Source organism: Lepidochelys kempii, chromosome 2 (genome assembly GCF_965140285.1).
Source record: "Lepidochelys kempii isolate rLepKem1 chromosome 2, rLepKem1.hap1, whole genome shotgun sequence".
Taxonomy (NCBI): Eukaryota; Metazoa; Chordata; order Testudines; family Cheloniidae; genus Lepidochelys; species Lepidochelys kempii.
In genome coordinates, this window is record NC_136381.1 from 38,559,097 (window position 1) to 38,578,672 (window position 19,576).

The 19,576-nt window shown below is 40.6% G+C and overlaps 1 protein-coding gene across 3 annotated transcripts in view; it reads left to right on the forward strand.

Moving 5' to 3' along the window:
- Positions 1–6,722, forward strand: part of YWHAZ (tyrosine 3-monooxygenase/tryptophan 5-monooxygenase activation protein zeta) — a 32,116-nt gene extending 25,394 nt beyond the window's left edge. For all 3 annotated transcript variants that reach the window (XM_073330425.2, XM_073330428.2, XM_073330427.2), the window contains exons 3-6: positions 1,860–1,983; positions 3,533–3,696; positions 3,807–3,902; positions 5,671–6,722. In XM_073330425.2, coding sequence (XP_073186526.1) covers positions 1,860–1,983; positions 3,533–3,696; positions 3,807–3,902; positions 5,671–5,730 — 444 coding nt within the window. In that variant the 3' untranslated portion in view covers positions 5,731–6,722. The remainder of the gene's footprint in view (positions 1–1,859; positions 1,984–3,532; positions 3,697–3,806; positions 3,903–5,670) is intronic.
- The last annotated feature ends 12,854 nt before the right edge of the window (positions 6,723–19,576 follow it).

Consider the following 19,576-nt stretch of genomic DNA (forward strand, 5'->3'; position numbering starts at 1 on the left):
CCCCATCTGCAGGGGTATGGAGAGACATTTGGCTTAAAGTAGTTTTTCATCTTGAATGTGGGTGGAATTGGTCTTCAAGTCATATTAAATTTCACAACTCACGAAAATTAACAGCGACCCTTTTTAAGAGTATTGCTACATCCTTTAATTGGTTCACTCCTCCCATATCACTTTACTCAATGAGACACATGGTTTTTCCTGCTACATCACATGCTGTTTGCCAAATCTGGTACCAAAGGTGCCGGTATAAGAATTCAGTACAAGTGTGTTCTGAATATGGGGATAGCGTCCCTCCCCAAGAAGGAAACATGCATGTTGCTTCTGCTCCAACTGATTTCCTAGTTCAGTCATGTAGTAGTAAGTGCTGCAAAACTCTCCATAGTTCTGGAGTCTTGAACACCCCCCAATTCTATCATGAGTTTGAAAGGATAATCTAAGAACAGCGTGAGATAAAAGTTGAAATGTTAGGGGTTTATTTGTAGAAGTTAAATAGCGGGAAAAGTTATCGTTAATCAATAGTCTCTTATCAAACTTTAACATTACATACCCCAGATATCTTTAAATTATAACATGTGTAACTGCCTCTAAAATCTCACTCAACTTTAGATGAATGCTATGCCCAACTTTTTCAACGTGGGTGTTAGACACCTAAAGAAGTGGCCTCCACTCTTAGAAGAAAACTGAGTCATTTATATAGGTGCCTAACTTTAAGCACCTAAGTTGGGGGAGGAAACTTGACTACCATGCTAAATCTGAAATGTCCTGAAAAGTCAAAAGAAACAAGTACTAGCGATGACTAGTCTTATCCAGTTCTATTGTGGTGCAAAAGCAATGTGGCTACACTTCAGCTAAAAACATGCTACAGTGTTTTATTAACATAATTATAAACATGCACCATTAAATGATGTAAGATATAGAATATTGATAGGATAATAATGTCCCAGTGTAACATACAGTTAATGCTAGTAGGTACAAAAGTGTCAAGGTGAATAGTTGCATTGAGCCAAGTACTGTAGTGTTTTTAAATAGTGCTTCTATTCCACTACTGATCAGAATCTGATTTACTTTAAACTTTTAGTAGTGGTGTCTGAAACAACATTTGAGAACCAATGTTTGTAATATTGTTTCTATCTGTTAAAATTTTAGTCAGTGTATGCAGGCATACTGTCCTCAGTTTAAGACTCCATTATTAGAACTTATTAGAATTTACAACTAGCAAAATGGAATTATATTCAGATTGGGTAGAGAGGTTATAAAACCAAACATTAACTAGAATTTTTTGTAATCACTGTCTTATGTGAAGTATAAATATATTGCTCCTTTTCAAGGTACTGTTACTCATTTCTCCTCCAGATAACCCATTTTAAATCAGAGTTAAGGAAGAATATGCTAGAAAAACAGTCAAGAATTACGTATGGCATGTTACACAAATAGGTTTTAGGTACTCTCTAATAAGTGACTTCAAACAAATGTAAAATTGCTTTGTAGCCTGGGTGATAGACTCCACATTGTTGCTATGTAAGCACTAATGCTGATACTACTGTAGCTGAAAAAAATCTCCCAGTTTACAATGCTGCTTCTTTCATAAAGTGGAGTTTCATAGGCAGTTAACCTACATTTCGGTTATTTAGGTGTTTTGTTCTGCTGAACATTCTGTACCTAAAACAATTCCTCCTGTAGATCGCAACATGGCACATTCAGCAAAGAAGTGGATAAAAACTAGGCTGACTAAAGCTTGTTATCAGAACCAAGTTTTCTTGACTTTTTGAAAAACCTGCAATATAACTAATTTGATGGATCTACAATACTATTGAAAGGTATGGTTGTGTAAAACATAGTACTCTTTGTTTTGATTTTAGTCTCTGTTGGAAAAGTTCTTGATTCCTAACGCTTCTCAAGCAGAAAGTAAAGTTTTCTATTTGAAAATGAAAGGAGACTACTACCGTTACTTGGCTGAGGTTGCTGCTGGGGATGACAAGAAAGGTACAGTATGTCAGCTTCTTGTTAAATTTGTCAGAAAATGGGCTTGCTTTAAATGGGACAGTGCTCTTTCTCTGATTCTGGGAGATGATTAATGTTAAATAGAATTAAAAGGTGGTTTAGCTCTGTGGTTATAGAAATTCCCAGTTTATTGCCTAAACGTGGTAGGTCAATAGCTCTCAAACAAGAGTCCCCAGGAATTCTCCCTTACAAGTGTGCTTTGCAGATCCCCACTGTAGCAAACGTGTGGTTGGTCATGTAACACTCCTGAAGCAGTCAACCATTATGCTTGTGTATGTGTATACCCCTAGTTTCAGAACAGAGATATGAATTCCCTTTGCCCCAGCCATCTCCATTCATATTCCCGCCTTTGGGTGCAGGGTCAGTACCCTACCCTTTCTCCACAAGGCTTAATATTTAGCTTTTTTGCTAGACTTGCTACACTTCTACAATATTTTTAAAAATAGCTGACAAAACTAGGTGTTGACCCTCAATGAGGCTGGAACCCACCTTGGAAGGGAAGTGGCTAATGACCCAAACTCATGATGTACTGGAATCTAGGAATTGTATTGCCATCCCATAAATTGGTTTGCTTATTGTTTTAGAAAAAAATTTTACCTGTCTGCTGTATCTACATAGATACAAACTTGTAACAACCTAGTAGACAGATTAGCAAGGGTAAGCAGTACCCCTATAGCTTAGTCTCTTAGTCCTTGAGGGTCCAAACACCTAGTTTGTCTATTTTTTAAAATACTGTAGAATTGTAGCAAGTCTAGCCAAAAAAAGGTTTGTCTTTCTAATTCTAAACTTGTACCCGAACAGTTCATGGTAAGTCTCTTCTGCTTTGTTTGCAAACTGTTCAGAACTGACTTTGCATTGAACCCGAACTGAATGGTGTATGGGGCCAGTGCAGTGGCACCAAAATCATACCCAGAGACTATCTGTGTCTTCCTTCAACAAAGAGAAGAGTTACATATTTGTACCCAACAGTTATTTGTGTAGGAGAAATAGTTTCACAAAGTTTTATAAGCAATTGCAAACGGGGGCTTATAATGGTAAATGTGGGAGCAACATTAATCTGCAATGCTGCCAACCCTGTCTGTAATAAAAAGTAGATTTGGAATACTTTGCAGCATTAAAGAGACACTGTCAGATGAAATTGTAATCTTATACATATAGATTAGATACTAGAATTCTGAAACTTATGCTAAATTTTTTGTTCCTTGCCTCTTCATTCTTTACTAAATACTATAAAAATGCTGCAATGCTTAGGTGGCAAATTCAGCTTTACATATTGACCAGCTATCTCCATCCAGCCTTAATGCTTATTGTGGGCCAAAGCTAATTTGGACATGTTGCTTTAACTGGCTAATTCCGCAAAACTGTTTTTAAAACAGTATTATGCTATGAAAATATTTGTAAAGCTAAGAGCTCCTTATTAATGAGGAAACTAAACCCAAACCTATTACTCATGTTTGTTACATGATAAAAACATAGGTCTTGAACACAGCTGTGTAAATGCATCTAAATTATTTACATGTTTTTCTTGAAGGGATAGTGGAGCAGTCACAACAGGCGTATCAAGAAGCTTTTGAAATCAGTAAAAAGGAGATGCAACCAACACATCCAATCAGATTAGGTCTGGCTCTGAACTTCTCTGTGTTTTACTATGAGATTCTGAATTCCCCGGAGAAAGCCTGTTCCCTTGCAAAGACTGTAAGTTTTTAAAAAAGAATCAAAAGCTTAAATGTTGTATGTAACCTATATTATATGGGCAATAACATTTTTTAAAAATTTATTTATTTTTTTTTTAAAAAACCCTCTAGGCTTTTGATGAAGCCATTGCTGAACTTGATACGTTAAGTGAAGAGTCATACAAAGACAGCACACTAATAATGCAATTACTGAGAGACAACTTGACAGTAAGTACCATTAAAACTTGCTTGTTAAGCAAGGAATTTTATTACATGTCATCATGAATCAAGCATTTTGTTCATTGCTTGACTCTAACTAAAGCATATGAGCAGTTAACTGGGGGCTACTATTTTATGCCTAACATGTAGGTAAATAATGTTTGTTAGCAGCAAGTTGTTATATTCCTGAACTGAAATTTTGTTCACACTTTTGCCTCCCATGGTAAGTTAACAACTTTCAGTTTCTATGATCCCATAATTGGCAAATCCACTACATCGTTGAATAACTACACTTTCTGGCTTATGTAAGGAATCTAGCATTTTTAAAAACAAGCTGCAATGTAGGTTAACTTTCACTTACTTATTTTTAGTGTTATCCCCTAAAAATGGTATTGAAAGCTTTGACTGACAGTGCAATCTTTACATCCTCTTGGAATTTTTTTTTTTTGGTGGGGTTTTTTGTTTTGTTTTTAGAGCTACTCTTCACCTTTGTGTAATGGGTCCAGCCTGATCATATGCATAAGGCATGGGCCCTAGTGTAGTTCTAAATGGCTAAATATCATCCAGTGAGGTGTCAGTTGCCTCAGCAGTAAGGTGGGTTTTTTTTCCTCCCTTTTCTTCGTCCCCCCAATGGTTCGTTCTTGCTCATGTTCTAGAGGATTTTTTTTTTTCCAGGTTTACTTGATATTTATGCAAACAAATATTTTGTGAGGTAGATATACTTGAACTTAGTACTAAGACCAATATAAACAAGCTTGTTTCCTTTTTTGGTCATGTTTTTTTATTTGAAACTTCTCTAGAATCAGTGTTATTCAGAAGTCTTACAAGTGAGCCACAGAACAGTAACTTTTAATTTGTTAAAAACAACAAGGAGTCCTCATGGCACCTTAGAGACTTAACAAATTTATTTGGGCATAAGCTTTCGTGGGCTAGAAGTGGGTTCTAGCCCACAAAAGCTTATGCCCAAATAAATTTGTTAGTCTCTAAGGTGCCACAAGGACTCCTCGCTGTTTTTGCTGATACAGACTAACACGGCTACCACTCTGAAACCTTTTAATTCATTGTTACTCAAACTGACTACTATCCACAGCATGAATCTAGATTGGCCTGCATGTTTTCTGAAATTGTTTCCTGGTAGATACCATGTCTCGGCACATCTGTCATTTATTTTCTGGCCAATTTTTAGGTATTTTCATGCTGCTTCAAGTTTAAGCAAGGAGCATTTGCCATGTGGCATCTGCACTGCATTCAGGCCAGGAACAAGGCTGCACATCTTGCACAGTATTCTCCACTGCCTTGCATCACTTACACATATGCAAAGTGTGTGTAAATGTCTACTATTCTGAATTCGTAGTATTTTATACTATCTTTGCACAAGAGTGAATGTTGATTTAAGATATGTGCAAGGCAGTGAAGAATTAAACCCTTTAAGGTCTTTCTACTTGTGAGGGCCTTGGCAGCTAAGGGATCCAATTGGAGCGCCACCTTTTGAAGCAGAGGGATGCTCCAAAGCATAGTGTGATAGCAATGACCGAAAGACCAGCTGAGGGTTTGCTGACCAGCTGATAGTTAAACTCCCAGAGGAGCAACAAACTCCCAGTGACAAAGCCTTTAAGCAATAATACCATTCAAGGTAGGAAGAGCTTCCCCCTTGAAGAAAAGTAGAAATATTACTGATATCCTCGTCTACTCATAATATTTAGCAAGAATCTGGAATGGGATGGGTTTTCAGCATTCTTGCAAATGCAAACACTTTACTGCTTTTTCTCTCAAACAGTTGTGGACATCGGATACCCAAGGAGATGAAGCTGAAGCAGGAGAAGGAGGGGAGAATTAACCAGCCTTCCAACTTTTGTCTGCCTCATTCTAAAATTTACACAGTAGACCATTTGTCACTCATGCTGTCCCACAAATAGTTTTTGTTTACGATTTATGACAGGTTTATGTTACTTCTATTTGGATTTCTATATTTCCCATGTGGTTTTATGTTTAATATTAGGGGAATAGAGCCAGTTAACATTTGGGGAATTTATCTGTTTTCATCTGAGGTGGCCAATATAGGGTTGTGAAATTTTTATACAAGTTTTACATGTTTGGCATAGTACTTTTGGTATACTGTGGCTTCCCACAAGGTGGCCAGGGTTAAACAGCTTCCTATGTTGAGCAAAGAAAACTGCGTGCATATTGGTCTGTCATGATGGAAAAAGGGGATAATCAGTTGCAGCCACAGGTGTAGTTAGTGTGAGTGCTTCAAAGCTGAAGCATACCATGGCTGCGGGGGAACAGATGTCCCATGGATATTGCATGTCAAGCGTGTGAAATCCTATGGAATATACAATCAAGTGTACATCTTTGATTGCAGCTGAAAAGCGTTCCTTAAGACAGTTTTGATCACCCAGTCAACTTTCTCTAGAGAAAGGCAGAAACGGTTCACATTCCATTATTTGTAAAGTTACCTGCTGTTGCTTTCATTATTTTTGCTACACATTTTATTTGTATTTAAATGGTTTAGGCAACCTAAGAACAAATGTACAAGTAAAGATGCAGTAAAAATGAAATGCTTGATATCCATAACTACACTGTATATTGAGCACAGCAGTAAAACAAAAACCCATGTATTTAACTTTTTTAGGTTTTTTTTTGCTTTTGTGATTTTTTTGATACTTGCCTAACATGCATGTGCTGTAAAAATAGTTAACAGGGAAATAACTTGAGATGATGGCTAGCTTTGTTTAATGTCTTATGAAATTTTCATGAACAATCCAAGCATAACTGTTAAGAACATGTGTATTAAGTTGATGTAAGTGGAATAAAAGTTTTATGAATGGACTTTTCAACTACCTTCTCTGTAGCTTTCATGTAAATCTGTCTTCCTGTTCTGAATTTTTTTTACAGGGATTCTAGAGAAACTTCACTAAAACGAGAGGCATGGCGAAATATCTTGACTATTCGAATGTCAGTTTTCCCCTGATTAAATGATTCTCTGCATCCAGATTTTGGTTCACTTTCCGCAGGAAATGAAGTAGCAAGATTAAGAGCTTGTCTTAACTATCTTGAAAGCTGAAACTACATTGTCCTGCTAAAGTATGTAATACATACTTGAAGGGGCTAGAGCTGCAGGAGGCTTTTGAGTGTCCAGATGGTACACCCATAAAGGCATTTAAAGCCACGGAAGAGAATATTACAAAAGTGCAACCAATACAGAAAAGACCTGGGGGAATGGGGGGACTACCTTCAAGACCCAAAAATTCCATGTGCACCAGGGCATGACCAGAACTAATCTTTGGAGCAGATCCGGAATCTGACCATCACATTGAATCTCTCCATTTGCTTTTGTGTTCTTGCTCTTAAATGGAGCGTTGGAGAGTCTTGACAATTTCTCTGAACCCTCAGAGCACTTTACTATTTGATTCTGGGAAAGGATCTGGAGTCTAATTCTTTCTCTTCCATTCCCCTAGCATAGGCCCCCTGTAAGAGCTGCATTGACAGCAAACCTCTGACAAGTATCTTCATTACCTTCAGGGATGTCAGTGTGAACTTGACATAATCGAGACGGGCGGAGCACTTCTTGATCCTCATTTGGTGTTCCACTGATGGCAGAAACAACATTAATTTCATTTCTAACATTCTGTGGAATTATAGAATAAATGAAAATATTTTAGAATGAAGCTGGGTAAAAACTAAAATAAATGGGGATGAAAAGTATCACACAGAAAACTCAACAGTACTGTATCTGTAAGCACAGCTTAACGTGCTATTTACATCCACTTTTTGTAACATTTTTTACACCAAATAATGGATGCTTCACTGTGGTAGAAACAGGGAACTCTTGAAGGATGAAGTGAACTGAGTTGCTAGATTGGATGTCTGCTTTCCAGCTCAGCTGACTTTCTAGAATACACTGGATTTTACCAAACAGTGCCTCCCCTGCACAGTTGTCTTTCCCTCCTTTTACAAATTACTCTGCTGTCTTACATCCTAGTCAACTGAATAGCAAATTCAAAGTGGCCTGAGAAATCTCTAAAAACAGCTGAGACCCACACCCAACAAACAGTATAACAAAACTGATGGAAGAGGGTGGGGAGGATAATCTCCATATTAAATGTATAAATGTTATGAGTAGGCTCACGTGTTAAGAATCTACTTTTTCTAATTAGGGTTCACAACAAAATCATACAAATCTATGATGACTTCAAAGGTGGGAGAATGCAAATAAGAGCAAATAGATTGCAGGGGAAAGTAAGTGTGAACAAGTTCCCTTATTAAAAGGAAAAGCTGACAAATCACCCAAGATCACTTCTTACAGTTCCATTCTTTTCTCTAGCATTATAACTAACTGTATAAAAACCAAATACCTGTCTAAAGGAAAAGGCAGTAATTGGTTAAGCTTCCTGCCATGACTAAATAAAGGGCCCAGTTCTATCCTGAAATCTAAGTGTAAACTGAGTTGTCTGTCAGAAGGTGGCTAATACATTAAGAGGATTTTCAAAGCCACTTTCTTAACAATGAACCAAGGATAGGTATCTGCAGTATGTGGTGGCTCTATTTCTATTTCTATTTCATAACTTTTGATGAAGACACAGCTTCACTGTGTGAAAGCGGTAGAATTTAACATCAGAGTTGCATGGGTTGTTTTTCCCCCCATTCTACGAATAGAATTAATTTAGACTTTGAAATAGTTTCAGCTGAAGTTTTTTTGGTCTAACCCTGCATCAAACTTTCAAAGGAGAGTTTGCCGCCTCCTGTTAAACGTAAGTAGGATGCTAAACTAGTAAGTCCTGCAGTTCTTTGTTTAATGTTCTAGTTACAAGTAAGTTAGACCATTTTATCATCTAGGAATACGCTATAAATATAATTCCTGGTTTTATATAATGCTTTTCATCAATAGATCTCAAAGAGCTTTATAAAAGGTCATTATCCATAGGAAATTGTATCCAATGTTTTTAGATGTGAAACTATTTTCTAAATATCTTTAGCACAGAGTGCTCATCCTGGAGTCTTGATCCCCACCCCAACTCTTGATGCTAGAATTTTCCACAGCACTTGATTAAAAATGTAATTGCTTCTATGGAATGAGTCTCCTGCCTGTTAGTGCAAGTAAATTTTAACACCAATCTAAGGCTCTTTTCTTATTTAGCTATTTAATTCTTTATTTGCACTGCATATTGCCTAATTAGAACAGTAATTTTCAAGAGTGCTTGTATTACAAGCAGAACCCATGCAGCTACATCATCCAGAATCCCATCAGCTGAATGTTCTGTTGTGTAAGCAGAGGGACATGGTGGTGAAAGCTCCTTAAACATTTGGGCATGGAGAAGACAGTGGAAGGGGAGAATTGTCTACAAAGAGAGGTGTGTTAACTACATGTTATGGCAAGGGCCCTACAACTAATAGGCTTAAACTACAGATGGGACAGCTCAATTTAAATAAACTAATTATATAAAGGTAATCATGGAACAAGGTGCTTAAATGAAGTTGAATCATTGCAATGAAGATAGTACAGGCTGGACTGGCCATTCATCAGCAACAGTTTGGGACTGACTGTAGGGGGCTGGAGAAAGATTCCTACAATGGCAATAGGCACATGCTCTCTTCTAGAAAAAGAATCTGGTTAAGTCCCCTTTCTGCAGCAGCTCTCAGTACCTGCTTATCAGAAGCTCACCTGTAAGCTAGCCAGTGGCATCTCCCCATAGCTCCTTTTGCCTTGGATTTCAGCTCCTCCCAAGTGGTAAGATGTGGCTATTGTGAGAGAAAATGACTTCTGAGAGCTGACACCTCTTGGTTGGGTGCATCTCCCTGTTTGCAATAATTCTTAGTCCCTTGTGACAAATTTCCTTCAGGTTGACGTGACCAACCTCTGAATAGTAGGGAAGGTGTTCTTCTAGTATGGCAAAGGATTAGAAATCAGGAAACCTGTGCTCTCTTCCCCGCTCTCTTCCAGATTTTTTTTGTGACCTTAGTTGGCCTGAATTTTTCAGAAGTGCTCAGCACTCAGCTTTAACTGATACCAGTAAGAGGTGTGGGTGCCCTACGCCTTTGAAAATCTGGTCGTTTAATCTGTTCCCTCTGAAAAGAGGTTTTCACCTACCATACTCAATGTGACACAAATTTTGCAAAATACTTTGAGATTCTTGTTTGGAAGTTGCTAGAAGTGTAAAATATTTTAAACAGTAGTAGAAACTGTGTAGAGCAGTAGTGTTTGAGCAAGTGCTCAAAGGCTTCAAATTTGCCTTCTACTAGGTGAGATTGAAGAAATACCTTTCATCTGCCCTACCCTTTCTCCCTATCCCTCTGCTCAGATGCAAAGTAGTAAGAAGTCTCAGGTGCAACTGCTGATTTTGATGAGTAAAACTTAAGTAGGTGCTCCACCAGTCATGAACCATACAGTGAATAGGCTGAGTGCCAATCACCATAGCAACTAAGTGCTATTGAAGTATTTTAGGAGCACAAATTACATATTGCTACATCACTGGAAAACAAAATCAGAAATCTAAACTAAACCAGATATGCCTTGCACTGTACTTAAAGGCCTCCAAACTCTGCTTCTAGCAGGCTATCAAAGGGGCAGAGTCCCAAAAGTCAGAAGAATCTGCTGAAAACCCTGTCTCCAGTCCTGAAAACTTCAGTCCTCAGAGCTGACAGCACACCAGCTGGGAAGGATGCTTTTGCTATAGTGAGATCTAAAGTAAGAGGTCTTATGTCAGGTAAGCAAGATTCTCACCAACATTTTACATTGTCATCAATACTTTGAATTGCACCCGGTAGTGTTATGTGCACAGAGCAATCTACCCTACTTGTTAGACTACTACATTTTTCATCAGTTGAAGCCTGTTGGTCTTCAGAGTTTGCCCAAAGTAGAAAGCACTATAGTAGTCTAGACTGTAGGTGACAACACTGTGGCTGACTATGAAGGTCTGCACTGACAAGAATGGTCACAGCAGCTGCATGGTCTAGTGTCCCTCTGACAATTGATGAGACACGATGTAAGTTTGACTCATTATATTAGGTGCCTACATAGCTAACTTAAAACTAGAGCGAAACTGGCAACTGAAGATCACAGACTTTAAGGTCAGAAGGACCATTATGATCATCTAGTCTGACCTCCTGCACAACGCAGGCCACAGAATCGCACCTACCCACTCCTGTAACAAACCTCAAACCTATGTCTGAGCTATTGAAGTCCTCAAATCGTGGTTTTCACAGATTACGTTCCCAAGAGAAGCAGCCAAGCTTGTCAGGGAAACCTACAGTTATCAGTATAGCAGATCTCCCAAGAGTTTCACACGACTGTCCTGCTTTGATCCACAAAAAACTCTGTCATGTGGGTCTGGCTGGGCTTGGCTTCCCATTGTGGCCACAGGTGGATGGGCCAATCCTGAGCAGCGCTGTGACCCCAGGTTGCAACACCTAGAGCAGGCAGCCACTCTCAGCCAGCCCCACGGGACAGGAGCCATAAGAGCTGCCTCTGCAAGGAAAGTATGGGGCAGGTTCACTCTGCAACATCCTCCCCAGACTTCCCCCCATTCCTGCACAGAGGCAGGACCCTTCCTGCTTTAGCTACTTTAAATGTTGGGCGGTATGCTGTAGAATCCAGGCACCGGTTACATAATATCACAGAAATCCAAACTGGAACAGACCTCTGAGAGTCATTAGTCCACCCCTTCCAACACCAGGGCCCCAGTCCTGCAACTTCCTGCTCATAGGCAGACTGGAGAGCCCTGCATAACTTCAGTGCAACTGCAGCTGTTTGCATACAAGAAGTTGCAAAATCAGGTTCCAAGTTTGCCAAGTGCTTTGGGATCCTTGGGTGGGGGTGCAATATGTAAACATAAATAGTTATCACATTGAAATGATACTATTCATAGTTTAGTGTCAAATTCCAAAAACCCCCAATGAGACCCTTGAGAGAGAAAAGGAGGAACTGCCCCCTGGCCTAACCTCACAGCAAAACTCAACTGTCACTATTTTTTAAGAGACTCATTAAAGTTTAACCTTTTGGGACTGGGTAGTTAAGCTGCCTTGCTACTAATGCTAAACCATTTAGCCTTGCATGTTTAATTCCAGCTCCCACTGCCAACAGGAACTGGAGAATCTTGTCTAAGTAGATAGGTAGCATTGCCCATAAAGTTCCAGCAACCCCTTTTCATAAATGAGACTTCTTCCACTTAAAGGCTTTGACACATCATTGGCCCGGATTGCAGTTAAGCTGTACTATATATCCTTGTCCCATTGCCCTTCTGCTGCTTCTCTCTGCCTCTTTCTTTCCCATTCTACTACCCCTTCCTCCTCCCCATGTCATCTCACCTTGTGCTCTCTTCTTTTTATTTGAGCATAAGCTTTCATGAGCTACAGCTCACTTCATCGGATGCATGAAGTGAGCTGTAGCTCACGAAAGCTTATGCTCAAATAAATTGGTTAGTCTCTAAGGTGCCACAAGTCCTCCTTTTCTTTTTGCGAATACAGACTAACACGGCTGTTACTCTGAAACCTCTCTTCTTTTTGTTTCCTTTATTGGCCATCTTCATTTTCTGTTTCTCAGTGTATTCTGCTTCGTGTACCTGATGCTGAGTCAGCTTTTCAAACAGCCGGGACCCTTCTCAGTGTATGACTTCAGATTTCACACATTGGGAGAGGCAGGTTTATAAAATGACATTCACAATGAGGGAGAAACAGACTTTTCTTCAATAGTAAAATGCAAATAGAATTGGTGAGAAAGGAAGGGAAAAAATGGAAAACTCCCGATTCAATATATTTCACAGATGATTCTTTTAATAATTCCCCTGCTTTCATTATGGTACTGTCGAAAGGTAACTGAGTGCAGGTATCTTCACAAACCCATACATACCAACCAGCAGAGCTAAGGGAAGGAGAACTAAAACTTGGAAGATACTTATAGAAACTCTGTTTCAGACCGAAGAGTGCTCCTGTAATTGTTGAAATGTGTTAAAATTCAGTTGTACAGTCTGTGGTTGGCCTACTCCGTTTCTGAATGAAAAGAAAACTTAACCCCTTGGTGTCTGGAGGCAAAATTTCACCAGCACTAAAAGATAATGTAAAGTGCATTTGTACTGATGTGAGCACTTGAGCACTAAGGATTCAACTCTTGTTATAGTTTGAGTGTGACTTTACTTAAGAGAGATGCATCTGAGCACTCTAAAAAATTCACAGAAAACCATATTAGAGCTATATGTCCTCTAGGTTACAGCCACTAGAGGGTGAGAGGATCTCACACTTGAGAGAAAGACAGTGGTCCCCATGTTCATTATAGGAGGACAAAAGGGTGGGAGTATTATCTACAGCAGCTAATATTGGCAATGAGTGATCTAACTGCCTGGTGGCAAGTCTATAATTCTAGCATTGCTGGCACTTGAGTCCTGATCTACCCTGAGTGAAAGGTTTTGGTGCACTATGGCCTCCAATGAACTTCAAGCCAGAAAAATATTATTTTTGTGTAAAGAATTTTGTGTAAGATCAATTTTTTGCTGTGCTAGCTTGACAGACTTGGAATTGCATTCTAGACAGAATGGAAGATTTAGCAGTGGGTCAAGCGATTACAACATGATTTAAGTGTGTATGATGTGGAAACAAAGTTTATTTTTAAGGGTTAGAGAATGAGTGTGTAAAACTATGCATGCTGGAAGATGCATTCTTTGACAATAAATACACTAAAACACATACTCCGTGATATAGCGGAAGAGGTGAGCAAGGGAAGGGTTACAACCAAGAATATAACAAGAAGGAATTAAGCAAACATGCTGAGAATGAAAGGGAAGTTAGGCAGCCAGTGTAAAACCTCAAAGCACACAGTAGATTACACCATCCTCCTTCTAAAACAACCATTCTGAACATTTTAATTAGGGTAACTGTAATAATATATTTATCCAAGCCCCTGTTATCTTGGAGGGCCCAAAAGTACTTCACAAACTATACCAAAGTGGGAATAGGTTCATCCCCCATTGAAATGCATCCACCTCTGGGGTTTAGCAGCTGCTAAAAAATGCCTAAGCAACACTATATGATGGGGGCTATGAAATGAAATGAAAAAAGAATATATCTATTTGAAACTTCATGGGGATTTTAATCAGGAAGAATGCAAGTTTCCTGCTCAATTTCCACTTTTTCATTACAAAGAGTGGTGTGGGATCTTTAAAGGTGGCCTGCAGAGAGAAATAAATTAGACTTGTGTTCTTTTGTTGTCTAATTTTTAAAAATAAAGTCTTATCAGACCTTCTTTATGGTGCTCTGTAAAATATTATAACAAAGCAGTGATAAGATATTCGTCTTCGAGTATCCTCTGCATATGTCCACTTTTGGGTTGCTCCAGCTGGTGATGCCTGAATGGTAGAATTTGTGACCCAGGGAGCTGCTCACTGCCAACTGTCTGAGGGCACACTATGCCATAACCCACATCATGCCTGACACACTCATTGTCCCACCTCACTGTTGTCATAATCCATATCTAAAGGTGTCATGTAAGATATCATATACAAACTGGTAACATGCTGGTCATTAATATTATTGTGTGACGCACGTATGGGTGGAGTATAAACCATTATAGACGTGTGATGGAAATATCTTCTGAAAAGGTGTGTGTTTGACAAGCGGTGCATAAGTCTAGCCTGGCCTAGACAAAGGAATGTTGTTTCACCCACTTGACTGTGTCTCCAATTGAAGTATATTTACATAGATGGTAAACAAAGCCATCAAACTATCAAGGGTCGGAGATGACCACTTAGTAATCACGCCAGGAGATGGAGACTGCACTTGCAGAAAACCACCCTGGCTCTTGAAACAGACAATGGACTTATGCAGAAACAGAAAACCATTTTGGTATCTGTCACTTGAGGGACACAAGAGGCCAGAGGTCTTGAAATCCGAGAAGGGTGGTGTAATGCTGGCAGACCAGGGATCAGTGCATGCCCAATCTCAACTGAACACTGACAAATCCGTAGCTGGAAGCAATCTGGCTCACCTATGTGTTAATATTGCTACAATAGGTATTAGAATTATATGAATGTGGTTGGTGTTTAGTCTTTATTGAATGCTTGTGTGTTGTTGCATGCATTAATCTCAGTTATAACTTCTGTATCCCATACTGCAAGGTAATATGTGAATGGTTGTATTGTGAGCCTCTGTGACTTTGTAAATCACCAGACAGGAGAAAGACATTAACTACTGTGAAGTGCTGATCTTCAACAAAAGGTGTTGTGTCCTGCCCAAAAAGAAAGGTCCATCCACACCAGTCAGACTATTGTGGGACATTAAAGAGGGCAAAATACTTTGTTTTTCTGCCCTCCCCCACATGAATATGAGTCATGCAAGTGGATGCCTCCCATCAGCTGAGTTTGCAGCACAGAGCACAAAGAGAGGAGTGGAATAAAAACCCCTAATAAGAAGGAACTGGATCTCTGTGCTGCTTGGACTCTGGAGGGCAAGGTTAACTAGGCATAAACAAGAGATCCCCAGTACTTAGCCAGGGATAGCCCTAAAGGACATACATTTCAGAATAAGCAAGCTCTGTAAGATTATAACTAATTTCTGTGTATATATTTACCTGCTTTAGCCTTGTAAATAACTCTCTTGTTTCATTTCCTACTAATAAATCTGTATATAGTTTATTATAGGATTAGCTCCAATCATTGTCCTTGTTATAAGCTCTAACGTGCAATTGACCTGGGGAAAGTGACTAGTCCTTTGGGACATGGAGTAACCTAAATATTGCTGTGATTCTTGGTGTAAGTGACTATCACAAAGGTATTGTCACCTGGATGGCAAGATATATCGAAGAACACAAAAGGACTGTCTGTGGGGCCACATTTAGTCTGTTATAGTCCCTGACGAGTTTACACTTGGTGGTTGGTGAAATCTAAGTACAGAACTCACGGCCAGTTTGGGATTTGTGCCTTGGTTCTTAACAGTCTGCCCTGAGGGTGGTACTCAGGCTCTTGAGTCACTGCAGGCAACTTTATAGATGGATCCTTCAACCAAGGAGTTGAAGTCTCTCAGAACTGGCTATAGGTGAGAAACCTGCTTAGACAAGGATTGTAACTTGCTGGAAGTTAAGTGTTAGTCACTAGAAAGTGTGTTTTGTTTGTAACATTTCATATTTCTTACTTGAAATCCCTTAATCCAATGTTCTATGTTAATAAATGTATTCTTGTTTTATTACAAAGCCATCTCAGGGCTGTCATATTGGTTTGAAGTGTGTCTTCAGCTAACCTAACAGGCTGGTATGTACTCTGCCTCTTTGGAGGCAGCAAACTTAATAACTTCAGCAAGGGCTTGCTTTCACGTATAGCACTATAGTGGTGCAGTTGCACTGCTGGAGTGTTTTAGTGAAGACGCTACTACCCCGATGGGAGAGCTTCTTCCATCAGTGTAGTTAATCCACCTCCCTGAGAGGTGGGAGCTATGTCAATGGGAGAAGTTCTCCCATAGTCATACCACTGTCTAAACAGGCGGTTAGGTCGGTATAACTACGCCACTCAGGGGTATGGATTTTTCACATCCCCGAGCAACGTAGTTATACCGATGGAGGTCTGTAGTGTAGACCTGGCCTAAGTGTCCAGTGGGAGGGACTGGACACTGCAGGGAGACATCTCTGGTGAACTCAGGAACTGGGGTTCACTGATGGTTACATGCAAGACAAGGTTTGGAATGGCAGAGTCCTGTAGAGCAGTGGTTCTCAACCAGGGGTCTGGGGCCCCCCATGGGGCTGCGAGCAGGTTTCAGGGGGTCTGCCAAGAAGGGCCGTAATTAGACTTCCTGGGGCCCAGGGCAGAAAGCTGAAGCCCCACCACATGGGGCTGAAGCCCAGGGCCCTGAGCCCCGCCATCCAGGGCTGAAACCAAAACCTAAGCAACTTAGCTGTGTGGATCCCCCTGTGGCATGGGACACTGGACAACTGCCCTGCTTCCTACCCACTAACGTGTGCTCTGGCTTTTATATGCAGAAAAACAGTTGTTGTGGCACAGGCAGGCCGTGGAGTTTTTATAGCACTTTGGGGGGTCCTCAGAAAGAAAAAGGTTGAGAACCTGGGCTGTAGAGTTTGCTGGCAAGGCAGACAAGCTGGTGTGTCAGGGCAGTGACACACAACTTAGCAGCAGCAAAGCTCACTTGTGCTGAGGCAGAGCAGTACATGGTAACTCAGTTTGCGGTGACCTGAGCAAGGTGTCAAAAAACCCTAGCTAGTAGTAGCTGTTGGAGCACTCGTGCACCTCCTTCTCCCCTCCCTTCAGTGAACATCAGCTGTTCCAGGGTGAGGGTATAACAGGCATTGTGTCCAGCTATCTCTGTTCCTTCCAGCCATAACCAGCTGAATGGATTAGGAACCACTCTGGGGTATTCCCAGATCCACAGCTAGTTTGATCTTAGTTAATATTTTGGTAGTTCATTCATAGTTTTAGATTTTGATCAAGTTACTTATAAGTTCTTTGCTGCAAAGATGGTGGAACTGAAGACTGAAAAGCCCAGATTTAAAAGGTGCATTTCATGCCTGGCTGTGTTCCCAGCATCTGACACATCTGCCAGGTTCCTGGGATGTTTGGGTGAGGCACACTCACTGTCAAAATGCTCAAGTTGCTCAACCTTTACAATGTGAGCAAAACAAAAGAGGCAGACAGTGCTTCAAGCGATTTTCCGATAAGTTCTTGTCAGCAAAACTATCTGGAACTGAGTGAGTGCAAGGTTCAAACACATCTTAGAGACTGGCTTTGGCTCTGAGTGAACCAGTAAGGAAGAAAGCTAAAGCCTCCTCCTCAGTACTCAGCGCTAAAGGATCCAGAAGCAGGAAGGATCCAAAGACAAAAGCCTCTCTCACCATGACGGCAGCTTCTGTTTCTAGAGCCAATCCATTGGTGAGTACAAATGCTCTATCCTTGCCAGTTGCAACCTCTTTGAAAAAACCCAATCCGTGAGAGGAGGCACCCGACCAGAGGATCTTCAAGGAATCTACCAAGAGTACAGATTCTCATGGTAGAACCAGGAGACTTGCTTCTTTGGATCCAGTCCTGTCGAATCCAGCTGAGCCAATTCCAAAAATTAAAACTCAGGAACCAATGGTTTGAGGGAAATATAAGGATCTGATAACCAGTACTGACACAGCACTGCAAAAAATAGTTATAGTGCAGAATATAAATCAGATGCTTCTCCGATTCCATCAGAGATTAACCCATGTGTTGCGACTCAGCAGGAATCAGACATTTTCTTGGCACTGGTTCAACTGGATGCTTCCCCCGTGAAGAGAAGTAGAGTTGAGGATGTCAGGATTTCTCCATTACTTCCATTACCTAAACCTCCTTCTGGATCTCCAGAAAAAGTTTTTCTCCACTCTCCTTTATTCAACCTAGAAGAATGATATCTCCATTTCCATCCAAACTAAGAATGGGCTCAGATGGCAGAATGGGTACAGATTAGAGGTTGCATTTGGAAAAAAGACCATTACAGCAATTACATGCATTTCCTTTGGATCCATACGGACAAAGATATTTCCAGCTGTCAAGAGACTGGCTCCTGAGTGGTTTGGCCTAGTGGTTGGAGCAGGAGTCAGGTGTAGTGAGGGGGGAGGGGGAAAGGTCAGAATAAGAATCAGCGTCAGGAATTGGAACCAAAGGTCAGAACTGGATTACATGGAGTCAGGAAAGGAAGGAGCAGGGGTGGTTTCAAGGCAGGAGCAATGCTGGGACAGGACTTGGACAAGTCTGGATGCCAAGAAGGGTCTAAGCTGGAGCAGAAGCAAGGCAAACACAGAGAGACAGAGAATCTGTGGGCATGTGCATTGAGCAGCCAGTGAGCTACTTACTGCAGCTGGGATTAAGAACAGGTCTGCTAGCTTCCTCAGTCAATAAGGCAGGGCAATCCCTCAGGCGGCCTCGCTGATGTGACCCATTTGTGGGTCAAGGCCACCAGGAGACTGAGCAGGTGCAGCTGCAGTGCCTTATTCCCAGCAGAGTATGGGCTTTTGGCCTTAACAGAAAGTCCCTCCTTGGGTACAATGATCTCATTTTGCCATCTCCAGCTCCGCATCAAGATGTCCCTATGTATTGGAATGGACATTCACTGATGTGGTACCAAGAGGACGTTCAAGTGCCTGATCTGAAAGACATAGATCCGACAATGTCCCGAAGTCAGGATAGATCTCCTCCAGTGGTAAGAGATATACTGTCAGAAGAGGAAGAATTAGCAGACGTACAAGAATGGGATCCAGACTCTTAAGGAATGACTGGTGGAGAATGTGGGATTCACACCAGCCTTGTGGCCATCAGAGAATGTGGTATTATCTCATGAGCTCATGGATCTCATGGTAAAAACATTGGTTAGTCCCTCTGTTTCTGTTGTAGAATCTTCTCACCCTGTTTTCGATATTTTGAGGGCAGCTCCTAGACAGAGGGTCAGGCTCCCTTTAGTGGAAGGATTGTCTTAACTGCCTAAAACAATCTGGAATGCACCTCATCTGTTCAGCCTATGTCCAAAAACACTGACAAATCGTGCCAATTCCTTCAGGAAGGTCTTGCTATGTTCCATACTCATCCCTCGTCTAAACTGTTAGTAGTAGAGGTTGCACTACACAGGTCAAAGGGTATACAAGTTCACTCTACTCCTTCTGTTAAAGAAAGAAGAAGACTGGATGTGTTTGGGAGGAAAATATTTTCTTCAGATTCTTTAGGTACGCAAATAGCAAATTA